Below are 24231 nucleotides of genomic sequence, written 5' to 3'. Positions count from 1 at the left end.
TCTGTTTTTTCTACAGGTTGGTACTAAGAAGTGCCTTTCCTGACGTCTCTGCTGCTTGGAACCGCTTCTAGAGCAGACTCTGCTTTTTGCCTTGCTTGCTGCCAGCTAGACTGCGACGACAGCTCATCCACTCTCCACCTCTAGCCCAGCCACCCCTCCCCTCATTTCTACTTATAATCAAGAGAAAGAGAAAGAGAGAGAGAAAAAAAGCTCTAAGCATCAGGCGTTGCCCTAGGCTGCTTTAGTTATTCTTTTAGAAATATTAAGCATAACGACAACAACAAAAGTTTGCTGGAAAAGTGAGATAATCTTCTGCCAGAAAGGAAAAAAAAAAAATCAAAGAGAGAAGGAGCAAAATAAACCGTTCCTTGATTTATCTCTTTAAACTGCTGCATCTGTCTGTGCCAAACTAATCGATACCAATTGCGCCACACCAAAAAAATTGAATAAATCGAAATCTCAATAATAAAATTAATAATAACAATTGCAGATTCAGCCGTGTGGAGATTCCCCTTTCAGGCAACTTTTTCCTGAGAGCAGCTTGGAAATTCTCTGCTGAAGGGTCTCCCACGTTCTGCTGCTTGCATTTTGGCCTCCCAAATTGGCACTCAAGAATGGTTTACTGAGAGCACAAGGCTCATTCCAGGCCACACTTTTAAATGCTCATTTTTCTGACGACCTTAAGTTCCAAAACCACCCCCCTCTTCTGATTGACAGTTTCGCGCTGTGACTTTCTAGTGGGAAATCTATTCCTTGCTGTTGCGACAACACAACTTTACATCTTTTAACGTTGGGCTTTGGGGCTTTGGGGGAAGCATTTTGGAGGTGGCATTTTTCATCGTTTCCAGTCTTATCAGTTTGGCCTCTTCTCTCTCTCCTTTTGTTTTTTTAATTTGTTTGTTTCATTGACAATTTTAACTACCTGTAAAAAAATCTAAACATGGCTGTAAGTGTCACACCAATCCGGGACACAAAATGGCTAACACTGGAAGTGTGTCGTGAGTTCCAAAGAGGGACTTGCTCACGTCCAGATACGGAATGTAAATTTGCACATCCATCGAAAAGCTGCCAAGTTGAAAATGGACGAGTAATCGCCTGCTTTGATTCATTGAAAGTGAGTAAATATTATCATTCTTTTCAAAGCTAAGACAGAAATAATGACTGAAACAGTTGTAATCACTGAAGCAATTGAGTTTTAAAGGATGCTATTTTTTAATCTTATTAATGAGGTTGTGGTTTTAATAATTATGCTTTAAGGCAGGGAGACAGTGTGGGGTTTTTCAGAAGGGCTAGGCTCTGTTTTCTTGCAGTTTATTATAGTTCCTTCATCCTTAGAATTACAGTGTATCTTTAAGTTGGAATGTTAAGAAGCACCTCAGACAAGTGTTAGTCCATAGTACTGCAAAAAGCAAATACAATTCACGTTTAGACTGAAAGATGGACTCAGGTCTGAACTGTTAAAGGCTGGGATTATCTACTCTGAAAGCTCTTACTGCAATAAATTTATTAGTCATTAGGACATGAAAGGGTTCTGCTTTTTTTCTTTTGTCGAAAAAATTCAACGGATAATTCTCTGTGTGTGCTTAAAGTGAAAAAAATTAGAGTCCTCAAACTGAAGGCCATGTCTTCTGAACAATTGCCTGGTGCTGAGAGCATACCTAGATAGTTGTTGTGTGTAGTCAGCAGTCACAAAGTCTGAGAATTTACTTCGTTAACATTGCACTAAAAATCTTAATTAAAAGATCACTTGTATAAGTCTCAGCTTATGAAAGGATCGCCTGTTTAAATATTGGATTTGAAAACCATGTTTCTGCACTTATGAAAGAGAACTATAGCTAATGCTCTATGGATATATTACTGCTTCAGGAAAATGGATGATGTCTAGAATTGCTGTTTTCAAATATGTTCCTGCTTTCATCAGTCAGGCTTGAGACTTATCTTCTGCCTTAGTTTACCATGCTTGAAATCCCAGACTTGTTTATTTGGGAGACAGGTTGTAGCTAAGTGGTGGAGCATCTGCTTTGCATGCAGAAGGTTTCAAGTTCACTCCCTGGCATCTGTATGGCTGGAATTGTTCCTTGTCTGAAACCCTGTAGCGTCTCTGCCATTCAGCGTTGGAAATACTGAGCTAGCTATACCAGTGGTCTGGCATAAGGCATATGTTCCTTTGAGCATACAGATTAGGGCTTCAGTCTAGCATGCACTTACCTGGGAGTAATCCCCATTGAACATGGTGGAATTTACTTCCAAGTAAAAATACATAGGCTTACGCTCAATGCACCTTGATCTCAACATGCCACAGTCCATGCAGGTAAAGGGCTTGAATTTCTGATTGACTTAAATGGAACTGAACTGATTTGAATGCAAGTATTTAGGCTTCATTTAGGGTCCTGAATCTGGTTGAGAGCCAGGATGGCTTTTGCATGTTACAGAGCAGTGAGAAATCGATACGTGGTTGAGTCACGCACACACACACACACACACACACACACTTTTCCTGCCTCTGGTGTAATGTCTAAAGAAGTGATGCCTGTAATTGATGAACCTACAGCTGGACAAAGTGGAAGTTGAAGGAGAAATGTATGTTTGCTTGTTTTAAAAATGAAATAGGGCTGCCATTCCAGCCAAATATTTGGACTTGGAATTAGGCTGCGAAGGGGCAAATGTTCAGCTCTGCCTCGTTTATGACTGGACTTGTTCATACTGACTGGACAGCGGTCGCTGGAACTGTGAGAAAAGTAAATTCTCTGCTCTGTGTTTCCTTTGGCGGCTGAAGGCATGTTGTGGGTTGTGACTTGCCATTTGGCCATATCACACTCAAGGTCAGCTTAGATTTTCTTGCTGTAGAATAACGTTGTAATACCGCTTGTCAGTCACATAGGCCATGTTGGAGTGATGATCATCTGCCTGCCTGTCTATCTGTCTGTTGCTGTTTTCGGATGCTCCATAGCTAGCGCACAAATTTCTGTTGGTCCCGGGAGCCTTGGTTGCCAAAGCTAGTGAGCCAAGGATTTGTCGTTTCGTTCTGCTGCTTGGCAACCATAGCCATTCTTAAGGATTAGGAAAGCTCTCCATTAAGCATTGCTGCTAGGTAACTTCCATTCATTTGATTACGGGGACCATTGTGCAAGCTGTTGTTGCAATGACTGAGGGATGCAGCACAAAGGGCAGATGAAAGACACTCAATACTACACCTTAGCCATAGGCCACGGGTAAGGCGTGTCAGTCCCCATGACCAGATGTGGCCCTCCAAGCTTCTCTATCTGGGTCTTGGTGACTCTGCCATGCCACCTCTCGCCAGCCCTGCTCCAAACCCGTTTCAAGAGCTTTTCCCAGCTGGAAGCTTTTGCAAACTACGAGAGAGTTTGTTCTTTTCCTCCCCACCCCCAAATATTTTTTTTTTTTTTATAAAATTGTATATCCTCCCCTTCAGTTCTGCTGAAACTCTTGGAGCAACTTACAGTGGTGGAAAAAAAGTGATTTGTTTTTTCATATTTGTATCTCACTTCTCATCCGTTACGGAGCCCAAGGTGAAACGTGTGGTTTCTGGGGTGTCTTCCATTCATTCGGTGTTCCGGAATGGGGAAAGGCTGTAGCTCAGTGGTAGAGCACGTACTTTTCTTGCAGAAGGTCCCTGGCATCTCCAGTTAGAGCTGGGAGACACTCCTGCCTGAAACGTTGGAGAGCTGCTGGAAGTTAGTGTAGCCGGTACTGAGCTAGATGCAGCATTGCTCCGACTCTATATAAGGTAACTTCCTTTGCCCCAGGCTCAGGCGTTCTTAGCACCAGCAAGGTAAGCGCCTTCGGACTATACTCCCAGCCATTTAAAAATGTGGATTTTCAATACAAAGCAACAGACTATACAGGGAAGGGTTGAGTTCAGTGTTAGAAACTCAGATATATAAGCCAGGCTCCAAATGGCTTCTTAAACCAATGTTACAGTCACCAAAACAAAATGTTTAGTTGTCATTTTTGGGCAAGACAGTGCTAAATAATGGACTGGCCGTGATTGAATATCAGTTAAACATCTGGCTAGTTCAGATAACAGCATCTCTTCTCCCTCCTCCCCTGTTGAGCCTGAAGGGGACTTCAGTCTTCTGTGGCAAGGATGGATGATGTCTCGATGCCTAAGCATGGAAACTTTTAAACTGGTGTGGGGAAGACCTGACCCACCAGATGTTGAGGAACTGTAACTCACATCGGCACCAGCGAGTATAATCAATGGCCAGGGATGGTGGAAACTGTAGCTCAGCAACATCTGGAGGGCCAGAGGTTCCTCACACCTGCTTTAAAACGTTGAATAGGACACAAAATGAAAATTTTGTTGGGCCACAAATGGTGTGCAGCTGCAGTCAAACTATAATTAAACATTTTATGTCCCTTGATCATGAAATTTTGCTTTTTATGGAACTATTCACAAGGCTGGTTTAACTGCTTATTGGAGTTGTCTACTCATGGGAACAAGTGTGCTGTTGTGAGGAGGAATTGCAAAGGACACCTCAGCTTGACTTCTTGGAGTGGATTCTGGTTTTCAAGCTCCCACCATACATGGAAGTTGATCTTGCTCGAGGCTCCACAACCACCCTAGAACTAGCACCTAGTAAGCAATGATAGAGTTGCCATGCCCAGAATGCAGAGTCTGGTGAAATTGAAAATCCATGCACACAACAATATAGTGTGACTTTATTTTGATTTTGATTGATCATACAAAATTTTGATTTTTCAGTGTTTTGCAAGCCACCTTCTAAGACGTTTTCCTAAAAGATGTGTTGCAAATGTAATAAATGGAATCATAGAATTGTGGAGTTGGAAGGGACCCTGAGGATCATCTAGTCCAACCCCCTGCAATGCAGGAATATGCAGCTGTCCCACACAGGGATCGAACCTGCAACCTTGGCGTTATCAACGCCAAGCTCTAAGCAACTGTGCTATAATACAGAAAAGCTGTGAATCCAACAGATGTGTTTGTGCATCGTTACTCTCATATAAATAAGATTATCATTTAACCTCGACGAGCATATTCTGGTATAAATTGGTAATAAACACAGACCCTTGGAGATTACTCATTATTTGGAAGACTCAAAATCCTGAAGACAGATGCAATCCCCAGATACTTCCCATTTTAACACCATAGCAAATTACTTTCACTCATTTGCTTAGTTAGTGCATCACATGTATGACTCCCTACTGGCATGTGCATATATATATATATATATATATATATATATATATATATATCCAGGAGGGGGAATGTAAAGCTTGGCAAGTGTGCTAACACATATGTTAATTAAGCCTGAGTATACTTTCAAACGATGGAACAGAATCAGAAGATTTCTTTCAAGAACATTACAAATCAGAGTTTTCACCTTAATGCAGGATCTTTTGAAATGTTAAATCTTAAGAATTGTCTCTTGGGGTTGATCCATGCGGCTATCAATCTCAGATCAATGGATTAAATTGTAGAGCCCTTCGTCTCCTCCCTGTGGGTAGAGTCCCATAATTTATGAAGAAAGCTCCAGAGCTCAGTGATTGGGCCCATGCTGTATATATAGAAGGTCCTAGGTTCTGATCATGGCATCTGGCCAATACCTTAGTGACCAGCAAAATACGTAGGCATCACTGGACTAGAGGAATCGGTGGTTATCTGATACCGATAACCTCAGCACACTCATGTAACTTACATGACTCCATAATAGTTTAGCAGAGCAGGTTTTCCACCAAATGGAACAAGGTAGTAGTGGGGTAACCTGTACCAAGTTATGTGTCTTCATATGCATATTGATTATTTATAGTGAAGTGTGATTTACGAAAAAATGAAAGGTAATCAGCAAATAAAATTTAATAAAATCCTAATAAACCACAACAAAAACTAGTTCAACAGATGGCAATGTAAAGTCTACTGTTGTTCTGAAAAGGATGGCAGTGGAGAGGCTAAATTGAACTCTTTTGGAAGAACGTTTGAGCATTAAAGCTACCACCAAGAAGGCTCTGTTCCTTGTAGAGGCTTAACCTAGCCTCTCCGTAAGAGAGAATCTGGAGCAGGACACCCTGAAAAGGTGTGTGTGTGTGTGTGTAATAGGAGAAGATGTTGCTTGAGATTAATCAGGACCTAAGCTGTTTAGGACTGTAAAGGTCAGGACTTACACTTCAAGTTGGGCTTAGAAACGAATTGGCAGCCGGTGCAGCTGTCTCAAAATAGGTGAAATATGAGAGATCCTATCCGTTTCTGTCAGCAGGCAGGCTGCCATATTCTTGCCACAAGCTGAAATTTCTGAACTGTTTTCAAAGGTAGCCCCATGTAGAGGGTATCACAGTAGTCTAATCTGGACATTGCTAAAGCATGAATGGCATTGGCTGAAACATTGCTAGCATGCACCTTGAGATGTCTGACATATGGGAGTCGAAAGCAGGCAATGCCAAGCTTTTAATAAGTAAACATTTTAATAGTTTACAGTCTATTCTTTGTCCTGCCTCAGAATCTTTCTGAACCCCTTTATAGGCCAGGGTTGTTACTGAATTTCTGCCCTACTCCCAGCAGGAAAATAAATACTCCTGCACCCCCTGTTTGTAATTAGCTTTAATGTAAGTAAAGATTACCGTTGTTATTTATTATGCAGGCTTTCGGGCAATTAAAGGGGAAAAACGAGGTTGTATTCTGAGGTCAGTCTGGTCTTTTCTGCCTCGTGGCAAAAAAATAATAATACGAACTTAAACTGTTGAAAATGAACAGCAAGTAAAACGTTTCTGTAAAAATAAGATGTATATTGCAAAATAAGCTATACGTTGTATATCATGAACTAAAAAGTTTGGTGATGATTACATTTATGTGAGGTATATTTTCTGTACAAACACCTCGGTAGGAAAAACTGTTACAAAACTGTTAATCTAAACAGTTATAAAAACATTTAACCACCTCTAAAATGCATATGAAAATAATAGTAAATTAGTTCTAAAAGCTAGCAGCCTTTCATATTGGAAAGGACATTGAAGGTTTGAGCGTGCCTATGTTATGAGGGTGTTAATGGGGGGAAAACCAGTTATTACTCAGAGGGTGTGTATATATGTGACTTGTTTAGGTTAAAAAAACAAACATTTAGGAAGCTCCCCGTCTGATAAAAGGTGATCAAGGTAAGGCAGAATGTTTGTAGTTCTTGTCTAGCAGCTGCATTTGAGTGCAAGATGGATATCGCCCAATATGCTTTTGCTATTTTTAGAATATTGTAGCAGGCAAAGCAAACACTTTCTGAGGAGACCCTGTGAAATGGCAGAACCTTCAGCTGTGCTGTTTCAGTCTTTGGCTATGCTCCCAGGTACCATTGCATTTCATATTCTCTATGGATCAGGGGCATTTGGTTCAAAGATAAAAATGCAGTTTTTTAGATGGCCACCTACTGAAACCTACACACACACACACACACAAACAAACAAACAAACAAACAGAGGGTGAGTCTTAAAAGAGGCCCCATGGAACATGTGTACTCTGTATCTATGGGGCCTCTTTTAAAGGACTCACCCTGTATATAGTGTGTGTGTGGGGGGGGAGAGGGAAATGAATAGAGGGTAGCTCTATGTGGGGCTACCTTTGAAGGTTACCCGGAAACTACAACTAATCCAGAATGTGGCAGCTAGACTGGTGACTGGGAGCGGCCGCCGAGACCACATAACAGTGGTTTTGAAAGACCTACATTGGCTCCCAGTACGTTTCCAAGCACAATTGAAAGTGTTGGTGCTGACCTTTAAAGCCCTAAACGGCCTTGGTCCAGTATACCTGAAGGAGTGTCTCCACCCCCATCGTTGTACCTGGACACTGAGGTCCAGCGCCAAGGGCCTTCAGGCAGTTCCCTCATTACAAGAAGCCAAGTTACAGGGAACCAGGCAGAGGGCCTTCTTGGTAGTGGCCCCCCTCCCTGTGGAATGCCCTCCCACCAGATGTCATAGAGAACAACAACTGCCAAACTTTTAGAAGACATCTGAAGGCAGCCCTGTTTAGGGAAGCTTTTAATGTTTGATGGACTATTGTATTTTAATATTTTGTTGGAAGCCACCCAGAGTGGCTGGGAAAGCCCAGCCAGATGGGCGGGGTATAAATAAATTAGTATTATTATTATTGATAAAAAACAACAGGGAGGGAATCTATCTTGATGGTAGAACAGATGTTTTGCATGTAGAACGTGCCAGGTTTGATCCTTGGGATCTCCACTTGGAAAGATCACATAAAGAAGATAGAAAAGACCTATGCCTGGGGCACTGCTAATTGGTTTAGTTTCTGTAGTTGAACTGGCTGGTATGGCATAGTGCAGGGATAGCCAACGTCGTGCTTGCAGGGACTGATGGGAATTGTAGTCCCAACAACATGTGGAGGGGCCCCATGTTGGTTACCCTCAGCGAAGTGGCTAAGGGACCGAGCTGTGGGGTAGAAAATTCCATCTAGCACAATAAGTTCCTGAGGTCAGCTTGTTTAATATTCGCATTCAGCCTCTCAGAGGAAGAAGATCCCTTTTAAAATATCGTTTCAAATTATGTAAGTTTTGTGGGATGAAGAGAAGCAACAAATTTGAACTATTTGATTTTGCCTAATTTCATGTTAGCGTAAGCTTTATTTGGTTGTCGGTCAAGAAACAAATTGTGGAAGCGTGATTTTGTTTCTTTGAACTGCAGCAGGAATTGCCTCCCGTTAAAACTCAGCTTGCCTCAGCTTAAAACATTTGAAAGCTTCATTCACTCTAATGTCTACCTTGTTACTTCCCAGGGGACTAACTGCTGTTTTCTCTTCCGACGTGCAGGAACACTTTTACCTACGGACCTCAAATTATTTCTTGCTAGGACTAAACTGCTAAACCTTTGTTACCCGTGCTTGAATTTTATTGAAGTCTGTGTGATTTTCACCACATGATGGCCATCATACTGTGTATGCAAAAGTTGAATTGAGAGCGGCGTCAGACAAATTGGAGAGTCATGTAGAAGCTACTTAAAAAGACTTAACTAGGTGGCACCATTTTGGTTGGCAGCTGACTAGCTTCCAGCATCTCAGATAAATTTGCTGTTATTATTCCACTTTAGGAATGGAATAGACTACATAACTGGGGCGTGGAGATATATATTTCCCTATTTGGTTAAAAGTGCAAGTAACTTCCTGACCATCTGAACCAAGTCTTGCTCTTTAGCTTTACGTTCATTTTTGCTTCTCCTAGGCTCTACACAGAAAGGAATCAGAAGTGTATAACGGTTGCACTGGGAGGCTCAAAAAGGTGTTTGTATGTGTACTATTATCATTACTTTTATTGTATATATCCCACCCATTTGGCGGGGTTCCCCCAGCCTCTCTGGGTGGCTTCCAGCACATATAAAAGCATAATAAAATGTCAAACATAAAAAACTTCCCGATGCCTTCAGATGTCTTCTAAAAGTTGTGTAGTTCTTATCAGCAACAAGCTCTGAGCACTGTACATAAAATAAATTCTGTGGAGGAAAATGGATATCCATATTCTTTGTCCACTTTTTCTGTTTCTCCTTAGCATCTTCACTGCTCACACAAGGTAAACAGTTCAATCCTGTTGATGTCTACTGAGAAATAAGTGCCATTATTTTGAGTGCAGTTTGCTCCCAGGGAAGGGCATTTCGAATCAGAACTCATATCGCTTGTCCAAACAAGTGCGTATGGCAGGAAGGGAGAGATGGGTTTTTATGGGATATTGAGGTACAAGTGAGACACAAAAAGGCCTTTAGCCACTGGGAATCATTTCCATGTCTTTGTTGTGCCTCAGAGAGGAGACAGTGTATTATAGCGGTTAAACTTGTGCGGGGGAAATCCAGGTTCACACTTAGCTGTAAATCTTGCTGGGTGACCTTGGCCTAGTCGCAATTTCTCATCTTAACCTACCTTACAGGATAGAAGGGGAGCAAGACCTGTGTATGGCACCCTAAGTCCTTGGAGGAAGGGCAGGGCGAACCTAAAATCATATAGGTTAGTTATCAGTTTCAGACAAAGCAAAACAATGACTAATCTGGAATCCAAAGGACATGTTGGGTACTGTGCTGACAGCTAGATTCCATAATTTACAGCATGCACCAGCAGTCAGCATATTGGTGTCTCTGTCTCTTGTTTTTCTGTTTACATCTTGCAAGTCCTTTCTGCTTCACAAGTGCATTAAAGAGAGAAGATAAACACACTGTGACGGGTAATCAGCTGAGTATATAGAGCTTCCTCCACCCACTTCCTTCAAACTAAACATGGTCAGCTGAGTTTTTAAGCTGTTCCTTTATCTCTCCCCCCACCCCAAACCATGTCACACACTACAGGCGTGAAATAAGCTTGTCGACTCTTAAGTTCTCAGTATCCACATCATTACAAAAATACAAAGGCTGAGCTTATGCTAGCATACTTGCTGTCAAGTTTTAGGACTGAATTATTTTAAAGTGTGAACTTCCCCAGGGCGAAAAGCAAAGAGACAACTGAGAGCAAAAAAGACGGGGGGAAAGGGGGATATGGTATATCACTTATTGCAAATACACTTAAAATGGTAGGAACCTAAATAACAGAAATTCCAGCAAACAGCCGACACACTCTTATTATTATTTTGCTGGATCTCAGATACAAATTGTGATGAAGAGAAATGGGAACCAATACGTAGTTAACACAAGATGTTTGTGCAACATCAATTTTTGATGCTCTTTCACAGTGCATCTACTTTCAAATAGGTCTTGTTTAGCATGACCTACAGGTGCACCACACTGAGCAAACAAAGGGAAGGAAAATCTGATTAACAGCACAGTCTTTAGTTGCGTTCAGTTAGAAGTTAAGTCCCATTGATTCCAGTAAGACACGCTTCCAAGCAACTCTCTTTAGGGTTGCAGTGTCAAGCCATCAAGCATAAGTGAGTCGTATTAACTTCTGTTTGCCCTGTGGGTTTAACAAGATGTCATGGCTGCTGCCAGCTTGCATCTCCTCCATGCATCGTATTGGTAACATCAAGTCAAAGCCTGTTCCTTATCTTGCCCTGGCCAAGATTCCTACGACGCATGAATATTGTCGGTTCAGCATATGTCAAGTTCTGTATGGTGGATCTGTCCTTGAATACCATTCAGATATTGCAGCTGGTACAAAATGCAGTGGCTAGAGTGTTGTTGAACCTTTTTGCACAGAGCCATATTAGCACCAAATACTGGCTGCCTGTTCATTATAGAGATTAATTCAGTGTGCTAGTTTTGATGTATAAAGCTCTGAACAGTTTGGGACCTGATTACCTGAAGGAATGCCTCTGCCTGTATTTCCCTGTCTGTATTTTAAGATCAGTTATGGAGTTTGTTTTGATGACACCATAATTGTGTGAAGTTATAGGACCTTTTTAGCATTGGCACCCCTGCTCTGGGATACAGTCACCTCCCCAATTGCCTGGTGGCAATGTTGTCCACCTTTTGTCCTTTTCCTCTCCCTGCATTTCAACATGATTATTTTTGACCTGTGTCAGGACAGATAGGAGAGACAAAGTAGCGTTCTGTAATTTTACTGTTTTCATAATGGTTTCCTCCCCCACCCTCCTCTCTCTCTCTCTCTCTCTCTCTCTCTCTCTCTCTCTGTGTGTGTGTGTGTGTGTGTGTGTGGTTGATGTGGTTGTTGTGGTTGTTGTGGTTGTTGTTGTTTTGCAATTAAATTGTTGCTACCAGCCCTGAGATCATCTGTGATGAAATACAAAATATAAATTTCATAAACAAAACAAAACTGGCCAGCAGAGTTGCACAAAGACTTGGCCAAGATGACCATTAAATGCTTATATTTTACAGGTAAACAGAGCTTGAGTCTTCACAGTTGGTAAAGTGTTAGGCATGGCTGATTATTATTATTTTGCCTTGGATTTTCCTTTGCTATTGTTAATTTACTGGGCGAGTCAGGAATCCTCACTAATCTTCTGCAACTCACCCAAATATCTATAGGTATGTTTCAGTCGGCTGTCTGATCACCCCCATTTAAAGGTAAACAAGTACTTCTTTAGCTTGGAATACTGTATGTGATACATGAGTCCTTAAATCAGCCAAAGAGCTTTAGAACAGCCGTTAATAGAGGCAATACCATACTCAAATGTTACTGCTTATGAGGGACATTTTATACTAACTCTTTATAGTAACTTACTGCCCTTCTAAGAGTTTGGTTCTGAGTTTATTTAGCCCAAAATCATCAGCAGTTTGATTTTGCTGAAGGCCAGTGAGAGGTTTGGGTTTGCTCTTGTAATTTTGGTAGAAGGAGCCATCATTGGCAAGTAATTTTGCTGGAGTAAAACTTGTCAAATCGGAAGCATATATTCATTTTGGGGAGGCAGAACAACATCCCAGTGTACTCTGTGGTGGCATTTGTGCTGAAATGGGAACTCCCAGTCCACCAGTAGCAAAGAGCAAAGTTGATATCTGTAACCTGACCCTATAGAAATAGATCTATTTTTAATTTGTGCTGAATCTCAAAGACACAACGCTTAAGCCAAATCAATTAGTCACGTAGGTGGACAAATGCCAGATATGGAGCGCAGTCCCCCCCTCCCTTGCTGGCTTTTAAATAATAATGCTGTTTCCTTTAACAGGAGGAATTTAAAATCTGCCAAAGGCTAATCACTGCGATAGAGTTGGATCTATCCCAGAATTAAGCCACTTAAAAGTCTGCAAACACTTCTTTGGGGTGGGAAAGGCCCTGAAATTCCACCTAGACTGCCTTCAAACCAACAATTTTGGCAAAACAAAGCACTAAAGACAGTTCTTCAGTCAAATAATATGCTAGGTTAAAATATGTGTTTGAATCATGTGCTTGGGATTTTCTCCGTGCTTCTCATTTTAAAAAAGCAGCAGTGTGGGGGCCTTGATCTAGGTTTGGGGCAGAGGTAATAGGGATTCATCCCTGGCAGTGAATAAGTGCATCTGGCTGTTAACCAGAAGATTGGTGGTTCAAACACACTCAGGGACAGCTGAGGGCAGGATTTCTGTATTACAAGGGGGTTGACTCTCGGGGTCCCTTCCAACTCTACAATTCTATGGGACTGTGCTTCTGTCATTTCCAGGGTGGATAAAAATCAATTTTAAAAAATAAAAATAATAAAAAATCAGATTTTTTTTTATTTAAATCAGATTTTTTAAAAATTTTAATCGGAATTTTATTTTTTATTTAAATCAGATTTTTAACATTTAAATTGGATTTCTAATTGGAGGAGAAATCTTTCTAAAGATTTCTATTTAAGTTGCAAAATAGTCCAAAGGCTATTCATCAGGAAATAAGGATTTGTTTTAAGTTTTAAGTGCTAAAACTGAGTCTAAGTTTGTTTTTTTTTTAAAAAAAGTTTAACCACATCAGTTAACAAACATGGATACATAATGTTATTGTTTTAGTTAAATAAATTGTTTTAAATTGTGATTAGGGAAATTATTGTTTTTCTCCTTCCAATAAAGGACAGCAGAAAAGTTCTCCAAATGCAAACGGTTAACTTATTAAACCTCACAGTAATTTCACAGTTATCTGTCTATGTATTTCTAATAGTACAACCAAATCAGTAATTTTTGATATAACTGTAAAAACTACTCTGAAAATTTATTATTCCAAAAATGAAACCTTTATCTGGTTGTAAATATTAAGATTATACCAGCAAGAATGAGTCTATCTTTAAAAAACCGATTTAAATCAAGTCTTACTGACTCATGATTTAAATCGATTTGATTTAAATCAAATTCACTCTGTTCATTTCACCACTGAGCATCACCCCCGGCCCCATAATCTTCAACTGCCCTATGCCCCCAGAAGCTGTCATTTTCTCCACACAACAGTTTTGGCGGCAGATAGCAGCTCAGCAGTTGTGTGTGTTTTTCCAGTGAGAAAGCAGCATGGGGGAAAGGGTTAAGCCCCCCTCCTCAAGTCACCCACCCACCCACATAAATACATGCTGTAGCCCTGATTCAAACCAGCTACCATTTCATCTTTTTATACAGGGAATGTTGTGGGGTATTCCAGGCATGAAATAAAATGTGTGGATCACATTGCTACAACTTTTGAGTGATATCCTGCCGAAATCATACTCAGAATAGGCCAACCGATATGAATAGACAAGTAACTTAAATAATGACGACTTTTAATTCCTTTGCTTTCACTCTTGAGTACGATTAATGCAAGTTTTCTCCCATCCGTTTTGTCTAGTGGAATATAATAAGCGCTCTGTGTGCAGGACTAAGTACCGTATTTTTCGCACCATAGGACGCAGTTTTTCCCCTCCAAAAATGAAGGGGAAATGTGTGTGCGTCCTATGGTGCGAATGCAGGCTTTCGCTGAAGCCTGGAGAGTGAGAGAGGTCGGTGCGCACCGACCCCTCACGCTCTCCAGGCTTCGCACACCTCTCTGCAAGCAGCGGGAGCCCAGCGCTGGGCTCCCGCTGCTTGCGGAGACTTGCCTGCATGCCGAAGCCTGCGCGCGCTGAACTCAGCGCGTCCAGGCTTTGCGGACCTCTCCGCAAACAGCGGGAGCGCTCCCACTGCTTGCGGAGACTTGCCTGCATGCCGAAGCCTGCGCGCGCTGAGATCAGCGCGCCCAGGCTTCGTGGACCTCTCCGCAAACAGTGGGAGCGCTCCCGCTGCTTGCGGAGAGTTGCCAGCATGCCGAAGCCTGCGCGCGCTGAGATCAGCGCGCCCAGGCTTCGCGGACCTCTCCGCAAGCAGTGGGAGCGCTCCCACGGCTTGCAGAGAGCTGCCTGTTTGGGGGCTGGGGTCGGGGGAAGCTCGAGCTTCCCCCGCCCCAGCCCCGCGCCTGGGGGGGGGAAAATAATTTTTCCCCTTTATTTCCCCCCCAAAAAACTGGGTGCGCCCTATGGTCCGGTGCGCCCTATGGTGCGAAAAATACGGTAACTTGTTTGTCAAATGCAGTGGTTAAAGGTATGGGATGCTTCTCGAGTTAACAGATATAGTATGAACCAGTTCAGGTAAATTAGAGATTTCTTTGCCAGTTTGCTTATGCAAATATTGCTTCCTACGATATCAAGCAAATTTTCGTTGAAACTGTTAGGTTAGTCTCCTGAGGTTTTTTGACACATGTTGAAATAATTTTCGAGAACAGAATAAGAATAGGCTCCACTTTAGTTACTGTTTCCTTTAAATGGAAAAAGAGAGCACATATTGATACATTGTCCTTTTATTTAAATGTTTGTTTTCTGCCAAGTGTGACTTAAGCATAAGGATGCAAGCATCCCTTCTAACTCCATATTCTTGCTAAAATTGCTGTCCAATGAACTCAAATAAAGGAGGACGTGCTCATAACTTTCAAAAGAGATACTTAAAATGTTACAGTTTCCCTATGAATTAAAAACATTGTCTGATTGGACTGATTTGAACTCAAGAGAAATTCCATAAATCCATTTGCAAATCAGATGTACTTCTTAAATGGAGCTAGGGCAACATAGTCCGTAACCTCACTTTGATGAAACTGAAACATATTTTATATTGTAAACCACCCTGTGATCTTCGAATGAAGAGTGGTATAGAAATTTAATAAAAAATAAACAAATAAACCATTTTTAATGCTGTTTTAATTAATTACTTGCTGTTTCAATCAATTTGTGTGTGCATATATACACACACTATTTCATTTTTAAACAGTTTTTGTTTTGTAAACAACCGTGAGGTTTTTCTACCGTCCATATTTTAACGTGAATTTCTTGTAATACACACTTTTTCTGTAAGGAGCTTTGCCTAATATGCACATACTTGCAAAATAATTCCCTCTAAAACAATTCATTTTTGTATATTTTAACGAATATATGCATTTAGATGCACACTCTACTCTATTTTCGTACACATTCCTTGGCTGGAGGAGCGAGGATTTCAAAGGATGGCCTTGTTCCGGTTCATGTATTATTTCGGAAAGTGTGAGCTAGATAGATTTGCCTTTAAATGTGAACAGAATCAAACTTCTCCCCCATCGCTACTAATAGCTAATATGGCGTTCCCCAGCTGAGTGATAGATAAGAGCATAAGAAAAGCCCTGCTTGATCGCGCCAAAGGCCCATCTCGTTCAGCATCCTGTTCTCACAGTAGCCAAACAGATGCCTTTGTGAATTGATTAATAAGCTTTGGTGCCTTTCATCAGATCACTAGTGCTGGACTAATAATCATGCAGCTAGAATGAAACCTTATGGTAATTTGCGAGTAGCTTCTCTGTGTGAACTCTTTAAAGATGTTCAGCAGCACAGGATTTCTAGCCTCGGTAAGGTTAAAATAATTGTAAAGAGAGGAACAGACACCTTTTGTTATTTTTGGAGGGTGGGTGTTATTAAATCCCCGACAATCTTTCAGACCAAATTGATTGGGATCTAAGCATGCACGCTCTTGTACCATTGCACTATTCTGTTGCCGAAGGGTACACATTTTCATTAGAATTAGATCATGAATTTTGCAGGGACTTTTGCTGTGTGGACCCCTTCTTACCCAGACTAAGAATTGCTACATTCCATTTTCAGAGTTAATATTCCCGGCTGCGATGATGACACTCCACTCATCACATTTGAGTCTGATCTGGATACCCCCCCAAAAAAACCCCTTCCCACCCCCTTTGTTTTCTCCAACTTGTTCTGAGCTGGAGTTGGGTGCATCGTTATAGGAGCAGATTTCATTCCTTGAAATCTGGAAGCGCAGAATGTTGTGCAAGCCATCAAGGGACTCCACGGGAAATGTAAAAAAATATGATCGTTCAGCAGCAAAATCGTAGCAATAGCAAGTAACCTAGTAATTGCACTTGGAATATTATAAAAATGCAACGGTTCAGTGACAAAATAGATCCATTAATTGTTCTGAACTGAATGAATTTCAAATGCTGCATTAATTTATTTATTAGAAATAATAAAAGTTTGTAAATTCTGTGATAATACATGTATCTATATCCTGCTGCAAAAAGGGCAAGTTTCTTTGACGTGTAGAAATTATTCCTATTCCAAGATCCTTTCTGTGTCACAGAGAGGGGCAAGAAGGGAGAAATGGTGCAGACGCCAATGGATTATAAATGGAATGCTGTTGGATCAAACCAAACGTCTATCTAATCAAGCACCCTGTTTCTCACAGCGGGTAACTGTGAGGGCAAGTACCCCTGAGGGCAAGGGCCTTCTCCTGCTGTTATTTCCCAGTGACTGGTCCTCAGAAACATGCTATTCAATCCGGAGGTAGAATATAGCCATCATGACTAGCACTCATGTTAAGAGCATCTTCATGTGATCTTCAGGTGCCTCCACCTGCAGAAGTGAAGAAAATGGCTAAGTGAGGCAGGGTCTTTTCTGTAGCAGCACCCGGTTTTTGGAACTCTTTTCCTATTCTTTAGTGGAATATTTCTGCTGAAAATGGAGCTTCCTGAAAGATTGGAGTCCTGACCTCGTGGCGACTGGAAATCTCACTCAAAAATCCCTACAGGTTCTGAGGTTTTTACCAGGCACATATAAGGACTATTAAAAATGAGAATTGAAATTCATAGGCTACTGTATTCTGTGGCTAATGCATTTTGTTTTTCGTTTTTCTGTGCTTCCCTAGAATAATACTATTTGTATCACACTGGTTATATATAATAATCACAGAAGTTGTTTATCTTCCTTGTGACTGGATGTTAAGCACTTACATTTGAAAACATTAGCAGTTTTGTTACAAACAGCATTCCCTGCTGTTATAGATTGAACTTCTGAACAAAATGACACTGCAAAGCTGACATAGTTAAAAACTAGGAGAAAAATGAAAGCAGGAGGGTTTTTAAAGACTGAGGGATGGGTAAGACAAATGGTTCTGCCTTTAAGATATTAAGATGGCTTGTAATGAAGGAACAGCTGAAGGGCACAGTGACAAAACAGGGAGACTGGAGCTAAGAGCATACATTTTTCTGGCATATATTTGTGTTCCAAGTCAAGGGGATTGTGACTCCTTTAATTCCAAAACTGATTCAAAAAATACAGCATGTTGCTTTTCAGTTGTCCTGATTTATTTGCTCTTTCCAAAAACTTGAATTGGGCATTTAGTTTCATATTCCAGACTAGAATTTTTTAGATGTTATTTCCCAAGCACTTAATGTTATCATCCTCTGAAGCCAAATTGGTCACACTCCTAGTCAGATTAATTCTGTTAAATGCGAAGTGGTCAGAGATCTCGGAGTGATGCAGACTCTGTTGTAACGCTTCATCTACTTGCCATGTGCTAAACTAATCCGTTCCAGACATGTTTTTAAAAGATAAGTCTACGGTTGTATTCAGTCCAGTGAGAGCCACTCATAATGCCAAGGTAAGATTGTAATCCTTTGGTGGCTTGTCAGGGCTGACAGCTCTATTAATTTATGACCCACGTTGCAGATAGGTTGTTAAAAAGGAAGTGGTTATAAGTAATTAAGCCACTTGTGCTGAGTGGGTTTCATAGGGCAGGTACCAAGATAATTTTATCTAGCTTTCTAGGTCATAGAGTTACTCAAATGAGGACTCTGACAATTAGAGAAGATGAAAGTGCGAGTCAAGGAGAAGAAATCAGATTTTCACGTTCCTTAAACCTGTATTCCTGCATAAACCAATGTTTCAGGGACTGAAGGTCGGTTTGGATGTGGTAGCAATATAATCTTACATACTTTTATGTGCCACAGAGTTAATAAAAGGAGGAGTCTAGAAACTGGAGAAAGATGAGAGAAGAAATAAGATTTTTATAGCCCTTAATCCTATTTTCCTGAATAAATCAATGTTTCACCATTTGCACTCTGTTCATATATGAACCAGGTTTTGTGTGTGTCTGTGTATGGGGGAGTCATCTATTTTTATATTTATTTTTTTAAATGACCACAAAAATGGCTAGCTCAGGTGAGGGGAGCTTAACTTTGTTCCCTTCCCCTTGTTACTTTCCTTTGCTTCTATCATTGTCAGCCCTTTTCCTTGAGTGGTTTCAGATTTTGGTAGTATTAGACTCCCTACGATCACCCATCATTTTATATGTGAATGGGGCAGGCATATTTTATGTAGTTATTGGTACAATTATTTGTCACGTTTCCTCCATAGAGCTCAAGGTGACCTACATGGTTCTCCTCATGCCCTCACAACAATCTTGAGAGGTATGTTGGGCTGAGAGACAAGGACTGGGCCCAAGGTTGTTGTTGTCGTTTAGTCGTGTCCAACTCTTCGTGACCCCATGGACCAGAGCACGCCAGGCACTCCTGTCTTCCACTGCCTCCCGCAGTTTGGTCAAACTCATGCTGGTAGCTTCGAGAACACTGTTCAACCATCTCGTCCTCTGTCGTCCCCTTCTCCTTGTGCCCTCCATCTTTCCCAACGTCAGGGTCTTTTCCAAAGAGTCTTCTCTTCTCGTGAGGTGGCCAAAGTACTGGAGTCTCAGCTTCACGATCTGTCCTTCTAGTGAGCACTCAGGGCTGATTTCCTTCAGAAGGGATAGGTTTGATCTTCTTGCAGTCCATGGGACTCTCAACAGTCTCCTCCAGCACCATAATTCAAAAGTATAAATTCTTCGGCGATCAGCCTTCTTTATGGTCCAGCTCTCGGCCCAAGGTTATCCTGTGAGTTTCATGGCTGAGTGGAGATTTGAACCAGGGTCTCCCACGCCCTAAGTCCTGTACTCTAAACTCTACCCCACAGTGCATAAGCAAACATGAGTACAACTGTCATGGCAGGTTTGGCCCCCTTTTTTGCAAAAGAAAATCAGAACTACATTCCAATCTTATGCAGGCTTACTTAGAAACAAGTCCCACTGAGTTCAGTGAGACTGATGCCCAAATAAGTGCCCATAGGCAGTCGTAATATTGCACGAATTTATCTATGCATTTGTTGTCTTTTGCAAGTGGTGATAATGATGATAATAATAAAACTATGTAATTACACTAGATAGAAGACCTGGGAGAGGAAAAAACTGCTGGGGAAGATGGTTTAATCCAACCCAAACCTGATGTAAAATATAGAGCAGACAGCAACTAATTGGGGACATGCATTTTTGTTGCACTCCTTTGCGGGGGAAACTACACATAAGCTTAAAGAGGTCTCTTTAGAGCAAATGTAGACTCTTAAATTTCCTTTAGGGAGGACATTCTCTCCCCACGAGGGAGTTCAGTGCTCTCCACTATCACTTGGTGGCTGGATTTAAATCAAGGTAGGTTCAAGGCTACCTACACTCTGTAATGTCATGTTTCCCCCATTAAGTCCTCTTTTATGCTCTCTGATTTACAATCAGAAGAGGTACAACAATAAACGCTTACTTGGGTTCAGGGTCAGACTATCGCTGTCTTTGTGGAGAAAGTAGACTTGCAAATAATATTAGCTCAATAGCCTTTTAACCCATGCAGTTCTGAAATGAGATGGGAGAGGTGTTTTCTGTTTTTGTTTCTTTTTCTTTTTTTGCTATTTCCGCGGCTTGGTAGCACAGCTTTGAGAAACAGAAACGGCAAGATAAGCTTAAAATAGAAGTTACCGCCAAATCCATCCTGTCAAGCCACCTGGCATGACTGTAGAGAGGAGCACAATGGCAAACGCTCCAGTGGTAGTTAAATTTGAACATTGGGTGGTGTTTTTTTTTAAAAAAAATGCTCTAAAAATATTCACTGACCACATAGACAGATATCTGGCTGTCAGGAGCCATGTCAGTACTGCTGCTCTTTATAACTGATATCTGGAATGGAGAACCTATTATTATATTAATTAATTAATTAACTGTATTTGTGTTCTCCCAAACTGGGATTCAAGGCAACTTACAGCATTTAAAAACATCCTTATAAACTATGATGTAATAAAAAAGAATGATAGTTAAAATACATTACAGTAAAACATATTTAAAGCCAGCATTAATGTACAGTTTGCCTTGACAGCAGCCCAGTGTTGACTATTATCTGCACCTTAGCTTTCAGAGGATAAAAAGAGGGAGGCAGCCTAACCTCTCTTGGTAGGGAATTCAGCAATATGGAAGCAGCCACAGAAAAGTTTCTTTCTCTCTCATGTCAACAGCAACTGTGCCTCTGTTGTCGATGAGCCCAAGAGAAGGTGCTCACCCAAGGATCTTAACACCCAGGCAGGTTTGCATAGGGAAATACCATCTTTCAGGTAACCTGGGCCCAAACCACACATGACTGCAAGCTGTGGCCTTCAGGTGAGCCAGCATGCCAGTGTTCAGAGATGATGGTATGTATAGTCTAGAACATCTCCTGGACCAGAGGTTCCCCATCCCTCCTTCATATAGTTGAATCTCATACTTACCTACTTACCTTCCAGTAGCCCCACATATTTCTGACTAGACATATGTATAGGATTGCGTTGTTAATTCACACCTGTTTCCTCGACATATTCCAAGGTTATTCCAAGTTGATAGTAGGAGTGGGACTGTGATTGTGATTTCACCCAGCCATGCTATAAATCAATGGGGGAAGTTGGTTAGAGCTTGGTGCAGGTTGAATTTGATAGTTCTCAGGCTCCCTTGCAACTCTACAATTCCTGGCATATCTAGGTTGGTCTGGGAGATATCTTTGTTGGAAAGCAGTTGCCAGTTAGTGTGGACAATACTAAGGTAGATGGACCAATGGTCTGACACATTATAAGGCAGTTTTCTACAGTCCTGTAAGCTTCTCTATACATCTGAAGCCTTTATGGTTCTAATATTTATAAAATCTGATTAATTTGTATGTAACTGGGGACATACTGTCTCCTGCTGCTAAGAGCCGTTCCTTTTACCAATGTTTATGATAACCCAGATCTGTTTGCAGGGAAAGGCATGACTAGCGGAATGGGAACTCTGTCAGGCCTCACATTACTGGAGCTTCACTTGAGAAAATATTCTTAGTACAAAAGGGAAACTAAACAGAACGAATCAAATGTAACCTTCGGCAGCCCTCCATGGTTTCAAATCGAGTGCAGTGTACCCAGGCTAAAAATGAAATTAGCAAAAGCGAAACCCAACCACTTCAAGCAAATTTGCAAAAGTAGAACTGAAAGCTCCACTTGCAAGACCACACAAACTGACAAAAAGCCCAACTGACCCCCTGACAGAAGGGGAAATCCCTCGGATTTTGACATTGTGCAAGTCTTAAGAATTGGCACTGAAGTGCTTGATTGAGAAAATGCATCTTGCTCCTTGTTCTGGGTTTTCTGGAGAGGGCAAAATGAAAATTGTGTCTGATTTGGAGCCTGGCGCATTCTGTGAAGATGTGAACCAACACAAAGTTAGAGCCAGGAGACTATTGTCTCTTCTTTGGCCACCAAGGCAACTGAGGAACTGCTTGTTGTTTAAGCTGCATGATAACATTCTTGCTCCTTTGCATCAGTCCCTACTGACTATACATTTCCCCTGTTTTCTGCACTCAGTCCTGGCATCTTACTATGGAGGAAAGCTACCTGTCCCATCCTGTCTGATTCAAGTAGTTCTAGTCATTTCAACCTGAGCAGCCAGAGTTCCTCCATATTCCATCTGTCCCCATGAATATGGCAGCTCTGTGAACATATACCGTATTTTTCACTCCATAAGAGGCACTTTTTTCCTCTTAAGATCTAAGGGGAAATATCTGTGCCTCTTATGGGGCGAATGTGTGGTCCCTGGGGCTAGGGGGCCGGGAACCCGGGCTTCCCTCACTGCCAGCCCCGACAAGCTCTGGGAGCAGCGGAAAGGCTCTTTGAGGCTGGCAGTGGCTTTCCCCAAAGAGCAGGTCGGGGAGCAGCAGAAAGGCTGCACGCAGCCTTCCCGCTGCTCCCTGGGGCTGGCAGTGAGGGAAGCTCGGCTTTCCCCACCGCCAGCCCCACAAGCGAAAGGAACCCGAGGCTATCTGGAGACCGATAGGGATCGGTGCGCACTGACGCCTCTCGCTCTTCAGGCTTCAAAGATAGCCGCCTGAAGCCTCCGAAAGCTTCGGGTTCCTTTCGCTGAAGGGTAGCTGCCCCTTCAGCTAAGCGGGAGGAGAAATGGAAGGGGCTCTGTTTCTCCTGCCGCTTCGCTGAAGGGATGCTGCGCAGAGAGGGGGAGAATTCTTTTTCTTTTTCTCCCCCTCTAAAACAAGGTGCGTCCTATGGTCGGGTGCGTCCTATAGAGCGAAAAATACGGTACCTTGGTTTCATGGATCTGCTTCTTCCATTCAGTATCTTTGGATGGAAGGGAGATGAACAAAGTGTTTTTGGAAGGAAGGAAGCACAATATAAACTGGGAATTTAGTTTTATATTCCCCACTGCTTGCACAGTTTCTAAGGATATCTCCGAAGTGTCTTGCATTTAGGAATAAATGGGAATAAATCATGCACATCAGAATGAACATCCAGTCCTGCATGTTGGGTATAACTTTCAGTGAGATGCACATTCAAATGCAGATTCAAGCCTTTGCTTTCAGTGGAATGCAGACCTGGGTGTTCATCCCCATTCTTAACCCCTCGTGCATCCAATCACCAATAAATTTCCCCCCACACCCAAGAAACAGACCAAAAGCGGGTTTGGAAGAATCATCTATCTACTCTAGCAAAACTACAATACAGTGGTACCTCAGGTTACATACGCTTCAGGTTACATACGCTTCAGGTTACAGACTCTGTTAACCCAGAAATATCTGGAACGAATTAAGTACTTAACCTGAGGTACCACTGTACCTACTTGAGAAATTCCAGACTACCATGGTATACCTAGTCTAGGCCAGTTGTATTCCCTATTAAGTTGGCCTCTGTTCAGTTTGAGAGAGAGGCTATATTTTCCCCTGCCCTTTCCACATTTCCTCTTGTATCTTCATTTTATCTTCTGTGTGGAGATTTCCTCATAGTTACAAGTTTGGAAAACCATCCAAGAGCTGTTGCAGGGTTTTTGGGTTTTTTTGATATTGCACTTAATGTCCTGTACTTTTAGTAGCTTTTTAATGCTGAATTGCAGGTTCAGCGAGAAATTAGGCTTGTAAAGATGTTTGCCTGAAAGTGCAGTGATTGATATTTACAAGGAATGCAGTGCTGGGTAGCTGCATAAGCTTTTCAAAATAAGCTACATTTCAACAGGAAAACATAGGTTATGAGGTTTTACTGAATTTAATAGTAACACTTAAGTTAACTTTAAATAACCAAACTTCTTGCTCAATTAAGTTTTTTTTAAAAAAATAAAGATCACCAACTCTGACAAACCATACCAAAATCTGCAGCAACAGAACTAAAAAATAAGTAAATAAATAAAACATGCAAGTACATCAGAGAGAGAGAGGAATCCAGGAAAGAAGCAATGCGACTGTTAGATGTAAAGGAAAAAAAGAAACACTGCGAA

The 24231-nt window shown here is 41.5% G+C and overlaps 1 protein-coding gene across 45 annotated transcripts in view; it reads left to right on the top strand.

Annotated features, from left to right (window-relative positions):
* Window positions 1-24231, top strand: part of MBNL1 (muscleblind like splicing regulator 1) — a 184221-nt gene that overhangs the window by 38588 nt on the left and 121402 nt on the right. For 19 of the 45 annotated variants that reach the window (XM_083613396.1, XM_083613387.1, XM_083613381.1 and 16 more), the window contains one exon: window positions 17-1114. The exons of 10 other annotated variants lie outside the window; for them this stretch is intronic. In XM_083613396.1, coding sequence (XP_083469522.1) covers window positions 941-1114 — 174 coding nt within the window. In that variant the 5' untranslated portion in view covers window positions 17-940. The remainder of the gene's footprint in view (window positions 1-16; window positions 1115-24231) is intronic. 16 more of the 45 variants (XM_083613382.1, XM_083613385.1, XM_083613380.1 and 13 more) reach the window with 1 other exon arrangement.

Source organism: Podarcis filfolensis (genome assembly GCF_964270895.1).
Source record: "Podarcis filfolensis genome assembly, chromosome: 5".
NCBI classification, from domain to species: domain Eukaryota; kingdom Metazoa; phylum Chordata; class Lepidosauria; order Squamata; family Lacertidae; genus Podarcis; species Podarcis filfolensis.
The sequence above is the reverse complement of the archived record's forward strand: the minus strand, read 5'-3'. Positions and strand labels throughout refer to the sequence as shown.